The sequence below is a fragment of the Cottoperca gobio genome, unplaced genomic scaffold, assembly GCF_900634415.1.
Source record: "Cottoperca gobio unplaced genomic scaffold, fCotGob3.1 fCotGob3_421arrow_ctg1, whole genome shotgun sequence".
In the NCBI taxonomy this organism is placed as follows: Eukaryota; Metazoa; Chordata; class Actinopteri; order Perciformes; family Bovichtidae; genus Cottoperca; species Cottoperca gobio.
The window spans coordinates 110001-122341 of record NW_021167001.1 but is presented as its reverse complement, the minus strand read 5'-3'; the positions used below and the strand labels follow the sequence as shown (position 1 = coordinate 122341).

General features: G+C 38.6%; 1 protein-coding gene across 1 annotated transcript; it reads left to right on the top strand.

The window, feature by feature from the left end:
* Window positions 1-6: 6 nt before the first annotated feature.
* LOC115005976 (activin receptor type-2A-like) lies at window positions 7-3160 on the top strand (the record flags this gene model as incomplete). The annotated part of the gene is made up of 5 exons (XM_029427974.1): window positions 7-14; window positions 427-541; window positions 1468-1606; window positions 2430-2560; window positions 2665-3160. Coding segments are annotated over 5 exons (588 nt in total), but the record flags the coding sequence as incomplete, so codon positions are not given.
* Window positions 3161-12341: the final 9181 nt, after the last annotated feature.

Sequence of the window (12341 nt, the reverse complement as noted above, 5' to 3'; positions counted from 1 at the left end):
TGCGTCGCACACAGGTACACACACACACATGTTTATTATTCGTACTGCATTACAATGTTTAATCACTAAGCTGTACTGGATAGTTTGGAGTTTCATGCAGAACTGTGCTGCTTGTGTTGAAAGTATTGGTGCTCAGCTGCAGACGAGGCTACATTAATATTATATATTATATATATTATGCTGCGGAGGAATGTTTCCAGTAACTTCAGAGCGTTTAAAGTCCAGAATTTAACATTTATTAAAATAATTATTCACAACATGTTTTCTGCTTCAGTGCAGTTTGTTGGGTTAGCGCTCAAAAAACTAATTGAAAGTTGATGAATCACTTTATTCAAATGTATATTTTTAGATATATTTTAGGGTGACAGACATTTGAATCTCATTCAGAAGCTTGAACATAACGTGTCGCTCTCACTGTTTCTTCAGGGACTTTAAGAGTAAGAACGTGCTGCTGAAGTCCAACCTCACCGCCTGCATCGCTGACTTCGGCCTCGCTCTCAGGTTTGAGGCGGGAAAGTCTCCTGGAGACACACACGGACAGGTGAGTCCACCTGTGACTGCGATGGTACGCTTTATAAATCACATGAACTCACTTTAAAACAACAAGAGTGAATCTGCACAGAGCTCTCAGTGCACACAGTCTGCTGAGTGCAGTTAGAGCTCCGCCTGGTGGCTGCTCGATGAACTGCAGCCGAATGACCCTTTATTTAAATAAAGGGTCACGTGGTTGTTTATTTAAATAAATAAAGGGTCACGTGGTTCTTTATTTAAATAAAGGGTCACGTGGTTCTTTATTTAAATAAAGGGTGACGTGGTTCTTTATTTAAATAAAGGGTGACGTGGTTCTTTATTTAAATAAAGGGTGACGTGGTTCTTTATTTAAATAAAGGGTCACGTGGTTGTTTATTTAAATAAAGGGTCACGTGGTTGTTTATTTAAATAAAGGGTCCGTTAAGGCACGTGGTTGTTTATTTAAATAAAGGGTCACGTGGTTCTTTATTTAAATAAAGGGTCACGTGGTTCTTTATTTAAATAAAGGGTTACGTGGTTGTTCACAAGAGGGTAAGAAAAAGTTTTATTTTTCTTTCTTTTCAAATACTGTGAAAGTTATTATATTTATATATATCATACTTATATCATGTATACTCTAATAATATACAATAAGTTATAACATATTACAATATATTATATAATGTATTATAATATATTATAATAAGTTATGTTGTATTATGATATATTGTTTTGTAATATATATTATATAATGTAATATTATATATTACATTATATAATAGTGTTGTTATATTGTATAATGTTATATTCATTATGTAATATTTAATTATTATTATGATATATTATCATTTTATATTATATTTACTTGTATTGTACTATAATATATAATATTTTATACTATATTATATGATATGGGGTTTTAGCTCGGGCGTGAACGAGTTCCTGTTTGTGTGCCAGGTGGGGACCAGGAGGTACATGGCCCCGGAGGTCCTGGAGGGGGCCATCAACTTCCAGAGAGACGCCTTCCTGAGGATAGACATGTACGCTGTGGGGCTGGTGCTGTGGGAGCTCGCCTCCCGCTGCAAAGCTGCTGACGGTAAGACACCTCAGACAGGACTCCTTGTCTCTGTTGGTCCCCCTTGTCCCTGACGGTCCCCCTTGTCCCTGACGGTCCCCCTTGTCCCTGACGGTCCCCCTTGTCTCTGTTGGTCCCCCTTGTCCCTGACGGTCCCCCTTGTCTCTGTTGGTCCCCCTTGTCCCTGACGGTCCCCCTTGTCTCTGTTGGTCCCCCTTGTCCCTGACGGTCCCCCTTGTCTCTGATGGTCCCCCTTGTCTCTGAATGTCCCTGTTGGTCCCCCTTGTCTCTGACTGTCTCTGTTGGTCCCCCTTGTCCCTGATGGTCCCCCTTGTCCCTGATGACCCCCTTGTCTCTGATGGTCCCCTTGTCTCTGATTGTCCCTGACGGTCTCTGTTGGTCCCCCTTGTCCCTGACGGTTTCTGATTGTGTCTGACGGTCCTCCATGTCTCTGATGGTCCCCCTTGTCCCTGATAGTCCCCCTTGTCCCTGATAGTCCCCCTTGTCCCTGACGGTTTCTGATTGTGTTTGACGGTCCCCCCTTGTCTCTGACGGTCCCCCTTGTCTCTGACGGTTTCTGATTGTCTCTGACGGTCCCCCTTGTCTCTGATGGTCCCCCTTGTCTCTGATGGTCCCCCTTGTCTCTGATGGTCCCCCTTGTCTCTGACGGTCCCCCTGGTCTCTGACGGTCCCCCTTGTCTCTGATGGTCCTCAATGTACCTAATGGTCCCCCTTGTCTCTGACGGTCCTCCTTGTCTCTGATGGTCCTCAATGTACCTAATGGTCCCCCTTGTCTCTGATTGTCCCTGACGGTCTCTGATGGTCCCCCTTGTCTCTGATGCAGGTCCTCTGGACGAGTACATGCTTCCGTTTGAGGAGGAGGTGGGTCAGCATCCGTCTCTGGAGGACATGCAGGAAGTCGTCGTGCACAAGAAGCTGAGACCAATTCTCAGAGAGTGCTGGTTGAAACACACTGTGAGTCAGACTACATTACCCAGAACGCACCACTCTGGGTGTTGTTCTGACCACTGTGTATGTGTTTGTCTGACCGGTGTTCTGTGTGTTTTGGCACCCTTCAGGGTCTGGTGGCGCTCTGCGAGACCATCGAGGAATGCTGGGACCACGAGGCCGAGGCTCGGCTGTCGGCCGGCTGCGTGGAGGAGCGTGTCGTGCAAATGCAGCGCCAGACGAGCGTCACGGCGCCCGAGGAGATCGTGACGGTTGTCACCATGGTAACCAATGTAGACTACCCACCGAAAGAGTCGAGCCTATGACCAGACGATGGACCAATCAGGACACAGCAGCAGGGACTCTCAGTGAGCGGCTTCTGTCGCTGATCGCAGACTCAGGTGACCCACAGGTGAGCCTCAGACTGACGGGGACAATGAGGCGGAGAGGCTCCTCCCTCTGACATCAGTTCCTGTTTTCTACTACAAAATAAAAGACTTCCTGGACAGACTTTTTCTACGATAATGTGACGTTTGATTACAATTTAAAAAGGGCGACTCATGCTGTTCTTTGTTTCTCTGAATGATGTGATGCCAATAAGAAACAGCTTCTGAATGTCTGTATCACTGCAGATTATTATATATATATATATATATATATATATATATATATATATATATATTTATCTATCTGTATATATATCTGTATATATATATATATCTGTGTGTGTGTGTGTGTATGTATGTATGTATGTATGTATGTGTGTGTGTGTGTGTGTATATATATATATATATATATATATATACACGCACACATACACACACAGATACATATATAATGGTCACCTGAGAGTTTAATAATCAGCATCGTCTATAAGACGTTTGGTTGTCGAGAAGAAACTGGAGTCGACTGAAATAACATGAAATATAACAGAAATACGGAATATTTTTATTTATGAATTATTTATTTTATGCGTTATCTTGACGTCACAAGTTAATAATGTTGAAAACAAACGTGCTGTGTTTTTATTGGTGTTAATCACAACTGTATATTATATAATTACAAACGCTAGAAAACGTCTCAGATTCTGTTTATAAATCTTTAACTTAAAGTTTGATTTCTTGCCTGTTTGTCTTTGAATGAGAAGCTGCTGCTCATCGAGTGCAACATGAATCTGAAACTAACAGGACGAATGTTTTCTTCACCAGCAGCATAAAATAAACAGATTATTATATGATGATCTTAAAGATATAATACATTATTAATTAACATCATTAATCTTATTTCTTTTTTTGATTTCTTTTGAAAATTAAGTCTTTGTCTTTTTCTGAATTCAGAATTATTCAATCAACAAGTTTTTAATTTTCATAAAATGATTAAAACTTCAGCTGTTCAGTCGTCCAGTTTCTCCTCGTCAGACACCATCAGCTGATCAGCTGTAAGAAATGAAACTAAAGTCAAACACGAAATCCTGTTGAGGTCTGCAGTGAATATTTAAAGCATGCTTTTATTTTGTAATATCTCCTGTTGGTTTCTTCCTGTTTGTGGTTCAAAAACTGACAAAATGTAACGTATTTTATTTATTTTAACAAGACATGAACTTCTAAAACATCTGGAATAAAGTTTGTCAATGAAGAAATAAAATCTAATAATTATAAAACATTTGTTAGAAATAAATTTAAATATATATATTTTAAATATTTGATATAATATTTTAAATATCAGTAAATTCAGACGAACCACAGACAGAGAGGTGTTCAGGGACCTTCCGGAAATCCAAACACTTTCATCTTTTCACCTCACTAGTCTGATCTTGTAACGGTTGGACAGGACGTCCTCAGGCTGGTTTCTTCTTCTGTGTTTTAGACAAAGTGTTAATATTTCTTCTTCTGTCTTTATTTGATGTTTGTATCTGACAGGAAGCCAAACGATAGAAATGAAACCTGCACACTTTGTACATATGAGTGTTGATTTTTAGCATGAGTTTGTTTTTTTTTAAAAAAGACAAAAAATCCTTTATAATGATATAAAAAATAGATTTTATATGATGATGGTGTTGTACGAAAACTGGGGTTTGATGTTGAAAACTCAGAACACTAACTTCCTGTGGAGGAAGACGTGAGTGTGAGTGTGTGAGTGTGAGTGTGTGTGTGTGTGCGTGTAGGTACCTCAGACGTCCCTGCTGGTGCTCACCTTTCATCATGACCCCCCCCCCCCCCCCCCCCCGCCTTCTTTTTGCTGTTTTATCTAAATGTTTTATTTCACTTTATTTTGTTCTTTAATGTTTTAATTTGTCTTAAATCTTCAGAAGCAACAACTGGAGGTTTTATCTGTCGAAGTAAAACTTCTGAATTATTAGAAAAGTATCATTTCAAATGTGGAGTTACGAGAAATAAGAAAAGTTTCATATTATGGGATATTTTCTCAGAATCTCCAGTTTTGTTTTTTTGGTGAATTTATTATAAATATTTTGGAAATGTTGAAGATTTGCAGCTTTATTATTATTATTATTATTAAATCCAGCAGCAGATAAAATATTATATTTGTATTATATTTATCAAGTTATTCAATATTTTTACATTTATTTACTTATTATAAATGTAAAGTTAAGAAATGTTAAAAATCTGTTAACTTTGGATCTGATCCTCTGACCATATTCTATAATAATAATAATAATAATATTAACATTTTACTCACTTCAGATATTAACTTAGTGAGTAAAATGTTTTTATTACTGATGGAAATAAAACCAGGTTAATAATTCAACCATTTCCTTTAAATGATGTCAAAATAAAGTTTGTTTGTATTATTGTTATTATTATTATTATTATTATTATTATTATTATTATTATAATTGGAACCTGCTGGACTGTTGTGTTCAGTCTCCTCTGAAAGATGAATAACTGATTAATAAATAAAAGCAGCAGTTTTAATGGATGTTTTATATTTAATATGAAAACATTTATTTCATTAAATCCTTGAATATTTTCACCAGCACCGCGGTGCGTTCACTGTCTGTCGGTAGAATGAGCGTTTTACAGTTTGAGGGCTTCTGTGTGTTGAATATTGTACAGAAGAAAATATTGTTTCCCCGAAATAAAGAAATACAGTAAAGTGACTGTTGTTCTGTATGAAACTCATTATATTACAGTAATATATATTATTCTGCAGAATAAATAAGTCATTACCAAAGCAACGTTATTACATTAATCATCTGAAGAAAGGCCGCAAATAAAATATATTTATATATAAACTAATTGATCTGTGTTCATACCTCAGTATTTACTTGTGACGCTTATTTCAATCTATTACATGTTTTACACATTTCATTTCCTTTTCTGATGAACTCCTTGTTCTGTTTGTTTCTCCAAGCTAATCACTTAAAAATAAAAATCTGTTTTGTTTTCTTTCCTCTGAACTGCAGGATGTCGTTATAAATATTAAAGTGTTTAATGTTGACTCACGTGTCTGTAACGTCTGCGAGCGCACTTTGAGAATAACACGTCAATAAAGAAGAAATTATCTTAAATGACTTGTTTTTTGTTTGATTACTTTGTCAGTTTGTTTGTTTTCATTGAGAATAAATTAAGAAAGAAATAAGCTTCTATAAAGTTATTTGTTTTGTGAGCATCAACCAAACTCCATTCAGGAAACAAGCATTTCTTGTCTCGCATGAACTTTATATCAACCAGGTGACACGTTACACACACACGTTACAGGGTGACACACGTTACACACACATTACAGGGTGACACATGTTACACACACGTTACAGGGTGACACACGTTACATACACAAGTTACAGGGTGACACGTTACACACACACGTTATACACGTTACATACACAAGTTACAGGGTGACACGCTACACACACACGTTATACACGTTACATACACACGTTACAGGGTGACACACGTTACAGGGTGACACGTTACACACACACGTTACATACACAAGTTACAGGGTGACACGTTACACACACACGTTATACATGTTACATACACACGTTACAGGGTGACACACGTTACACACACGTTACAGGGTGACACACGTTACACACACACGTTACAGGGTGACACGTTACACACACGTTACAGGGTGACACACGTTACACACACGTTACATACACACGTTACATACACACGTTATGTACACACGTTACAGGGTGACACGTTACAAACACACGTTACACTCACACACGTTACATACACACGTTACATACGCACGTTACATACACACGTTAAAGGGTGACACGTTACATACACACGTTATGTACACACGTTACAGGGTGACACGTTACAAACACACGTTACACTCACACACGTTACATACACACGTTACATACACACGTTAAAGGGTGACACGTTACAAACGCACGTTACACTCACACACGTTACATACACACGTTAAAGGGTGACACGTTACACACACACGTTACAGGGTGACACACGTTACACACACGTTACAGGGTGACAAACGTTACACACACACGTTACATACACACGTTACACACACGTTACGTATACACGTTACAGGGTGACACACGTTACATACACACGTTACATACACAAGTTACAGGGTGACACGCGTTACACACACACGTTACATACACACGTTACATACACAAGTTACAGGGTGACACACGTTACACACACACGTTACACACGTTACATACACACGTTACATACACAAGTTACAGGGTGACACGTTACACACACACGTTACACACGTTACATACACACGTTACAGGGTGACACACGTTACACACACGTTACAGGGTGACACACGTTACACACACACGTTACACACACGTTACAGGGTGACACGTTACATACACACGTTACACACACGTTACATACACACGTTACATACACACGTTACACACACACGTTACACACGGTACAACCACGGTACATACACACACGTTACACACACACGGTACACACACACACATTACACACACACGTTATAAACACACACGTTACATACACAAGTTACAGGGTGACACACGTTACACACACACGTTACACACGTTACATACACAAGTTACAGGGTGACACACGTTACACACACACGTTACACACGTTACACACACACGTTACAGGGTGACACACGTTACACACACGTTACAGGGTGACAAACGTTACACACACACGTTACATACACACGTTACGTACACACGTTACGTACACACGTTACAGGGTGACACACATTACACACACACGTTACACAAACGTTACATACATACGTTACATACACACGTTACACACACACGTTACACACACGGTACAAACATGCGGTACATACACACACGTTACACACACACGGTACACACACACACATTACACACACACGTTATAAACACACACGTTACACACACACGTTACGCACACACACGTTACGCACACACACGTTACACACACACGTTACATACACACGTTACATACACAAGTTACAGGGTGACACACGTTACACACACACGTTACACACACGTTACACACGTTACATACACAAGTTACAGGGTGACGCGTTACACACACACGTTACAGGGTTACAAACGTTACACACACGTTACACACACACGTTACAGGGTTACAAACGTTACACACGTTCATCACATTTGTCAGGCTGCAGTTTGAGGATAATTCGTCTTTTTCTTTCATAACGACTCGACGAAAACACAAATTGGGATTTTCTTTTGCTAATTTCTGAAAAATAAAAATTAGATTTAAGTGATGCTCACAGAACTACATTTCCCATAATCCTCCAGGTGTCGCTCTGCGGCCCCGGCGTTGGAGAGCCGGCCCAGTATCTGGAGCGAGAGTCCACCGAAGTTTGTCACTAAACCGAGCCGAGTGTTCGCCAAGCTGGGACAGAGAGGGAAGTTCACCGCCAAAACAACTGGACGCCCTACACCCCAGGTCACATGGAACAAGGTGGGCGGAGCTTAACAGAGACACAAAAACTACATTTGTTGGCCAGCTATGTGCATCTATATATTTATTCAGACCATCAACTAGGCTCCAACACCAGGTCCCTGCCGTGTAGCTAAGTTACGGTTAGCTAGACTTTTTTGTCAGCTAACATCTTCAAATTGTTTTCACTTATTATTGTGGAAGATGTTCTCTTATCTTTCTGGACTCTTCTCTTTAATCTTCACTTATTATTGTGGAAGATGTTCTCTTATCTTTCTAAACTCTTCTTTTTAATCTTCACTTATTGTGGAAGATGTTCTCTTATCTTTCTAAACTCTTCTTTTTAATCTTCACTTATTGTGGAAGATGTTCTCTTATCTTTCTGGACTCTTCTCTTTAATCTTCACTTATTGTGGAAGATGTTCTCTTATCTTTCTGGACTCTTCTCTTTAATCTTCACTTATTATTGTGGAAGATGTTCTCTTATCTTTCTAAACTCTTCTTTTTAATCTTCACTTATTATTGTGGAAGATGTTCTCTTATCTTTCTAAACTCTTCTTTTTAATCTTCACTTATTGTGGAAGATGTTCTCTTATCTTTCTGGACTCTTCTCTTTAATCTTCACTTATTATTGTGGAAGATGTTCTCTTATTTTTCTGGACTCTTCTTTTTAATCTTCACTTATTGTGGAAGATGTTCTCTTATCTTTCTAAACTCTTCTTTTTAATCTTCACTTATTGTGGAAGATGTTCTCTTATCTTTCTGGACTCTTCTCTTTAATCTTCACTTATTATTGTGGAAGATGTTCTCTTATCTTTCTGGACTCTTCTTTTTAATCTTCACTTATTGTGGAAGATGTTCTCTTATTTTTCTCAATTTTCAACACGGATAAATACAAAGTTGTGATGTTTCTTTGACGGTTACAGGAATTACAATAGTTCATATAAAAAGTGACAGCCATCTTGTTTTTGCCGACTTCTCTGTTGTTGCAGGGGGAGGCGGAGCTTCAGTCCTGTGGGCGGGTCAATATGTACGAGCACTCTGGCATTCACTTCCTGGAGATAAAGGAAGTGCGCGTGGACGATGCAGGAAGTTACGCGTGTTTGGTCACCAACGGCGCCGGAAGGGCGACCGCCACCGCCGCGCTCAACATCCAAGGTTAGTCGACCAATCAGAGTCCAGGATGTTTGTAGTTTGTTAATGCGGATCTTTCAAAGTAAAACAAAGACGACAAAGATGTTTCTCTTCTCAGGTGTTCCTGATGACTCGTCCAGGTGAGTCTCTCGCCTCCATCACAGCTTTCTCACACTAAGTTACTGAACACATGACAAAGTTAAACAGTTTCATATGAAGGCTCTGGTTCTAACAGACTTCGCTCCAAACTGACTTTCAAAGCCTTTTAACACCTAAAGGTCCGAACCGAGGTTTTTGTTTTTTAACATTGTTTTCATATGAATATACAGAATCAAACAGCACTCTGTTTGATGGGGAACAAAGCCTCCTTTGAGTTACTGCTGTCTAACTAATGCTGCACAACACTTGCAAACACTGGAAATAAGCTCACAACTAACAGAAACCGTGTAGAAACTCTCCACAACCTGCAAACACTGAATCCTCAAACAACAACAAAGAGGTTCAAATCTACAGCTCCCAGTGCTCCCAGCTCCCAGGCCGAGCAGCCCAGGCTTGAGGGGAAGGAGCAGCAGGCAGCCTCCTGGAGGAGCAGATCTCCTGTACAGCTCCCTCTGGAGGCAGAGAGGAGAACTGTAGCGGCTCAGGTCAGAGTCACATTATTATTATTATTATTACTATTATCAATATAATTATATTATTATTTATTATTATTAACATGACTTTTGCTAAACCTCTTGACACTGGAGCTTTTGTTAATTATGCATTTTTAATTTCTCCTTGTTTTTTGGGATTAGTATAAAAAGTGAGCATTGTCTTTCAGCAGGGAGTCGAGAAATGTCCTCATATGGGGTTTATTTCACTGTCTTACACCAGTGTAAGACAAGTTTTTTTTTAAAATTATTTCAATGCCTGAACATGGCAGTGCAAAAACAACATTTTTCAATGTTTTTGTAACTTAACCCTAACCCTAACCCTAACCCTAACCCAAACTTGTGTCCTTTTTGTCCTAAACTATTGATCTATATGAAATGCTAATAAAGTACCATAATAAAGCCCAACGCCCTCTAACGAATGCTTCCTAATTAGCAGCTTCCTAGCTAATTACTTATCTTAAATTTTGTTCATGAAACTGCAAACTACAAGCATTATTATGCGTAAATAAACAAGTTTCAACCTTAAAATGTGATGCGGTTTCGTTCCTTGTCCACTTTTGTCAACAGTTGCCGTCGGTCTTCAGTCCTGATCCAGTTCAGACCAGTTCAGTCCAGCAGCCAGAAAGCAGCTCAGACAGCAGCAGGTACAGTATCAAACACAAAGCTAATGTTAACTAATGTAACGTAAGCTAATGATCTGTTAGATAATGTTCCGTTAGCTAATGTAACGTCAGCTAATGTTACGTTAGCTAATGTAACGTAAGCTAATGGTCTGTTAGCTAATGTAATGTCAGCTATTGTAACGTCAGCTAATGTTCCGTTAGCTAACGTAACGTAAGCTAATGTAATGTAAGCTAATGTAACGTAAGCTAATGTAACGTAAGCTAATGTAATGTAAGCTAATGTAACGTAAGCTAATGTAACATAAGCTAATGTAATGTAAGCTAATGTAATGTAAGCTAATGGTCTATTAGATAATGTTCCATTAGCTAATGTAACATCAGCTAATGTAATGTAAGCTAATGTAACGTCAGCTAATGTTCCGTTAGCTAATGTAACGTAAGCTAATGTAACGTAAGCTAATGGTCTGTTAGATAATGTAACGCTAGCTAATTTAAGGATATTGAGGATGTTAATTAGCAGTAAAGGTCTGGAGGGTCTGGAGACTGATATCTGATTTTAAACAGCTTTGATCCATTAAAATACAGTTTGTACATAATGATGAAGCTAAAAGTAGTTAGCTGACTAGCTAATGTTAGCATGATATTACATGATCATGCTGTTTTTCATTTAATTATAACTTTAATGTCACATTATTTATTGTTATATTGTGACATGAAGTTATGTATTAGCAGTATATTTTTTTGTTCATCAGTTTTATTTTCCTGTAAACTGTTATTTGTGTGTTTCAGGGCCGTGAGGAGGTCGGAGTAAAACCTGCGGTTCGAGGCCGTTCCTCTGGACCAGGAGGCCACTGAGGGAGCACAGGTCACATTCACCTGCCAAGGTCATTAAAACCTCTTGTTTTAACTTAAAACGTTAACTCTGAAATAATGTGTAGAGACGAGTTATCTGTGGTCAGCCTAAACTCCATTTTAAAGTAAAGTAGGTAACAATGCTCATGAAGATATTGTTCTTACAACACACTGAAAAAACATTACATTTATTGTCCGGATTTAGTGGGTTCAGACAAAACTGACAAACATGAACACAGGAAGTGATTTACAGAGCAGATTTGTTGCTTATGTCTCTCAAACCGAAAACCAGATTACATCAAGAGCGTGAATTATTAATTTGAGAAAACAAATTAGTTTTTCTTTTCATTTATGACACCTTGTGTATGGAGTCATAGTAGTAATAAAAAAAATTAGAAATATAAAAAACCTTTTTTAAAAGAAATATAAACAGAAATAAATACAATGATAAATAAGTAAATAAGTAAATAAGTAAATAAGTAAATAAGTAAATAGGGAAATAGGGAAATAGGAAATAAGAAATAAGGAAAAGCTAAACTAATAGGAGAATGAATACAGCTGTCAGCTGGTCACTGCTGAAGGACTCACTGTGAACTCTGCAGCGTGGACCCTCAGCATGCACGGTAACAAC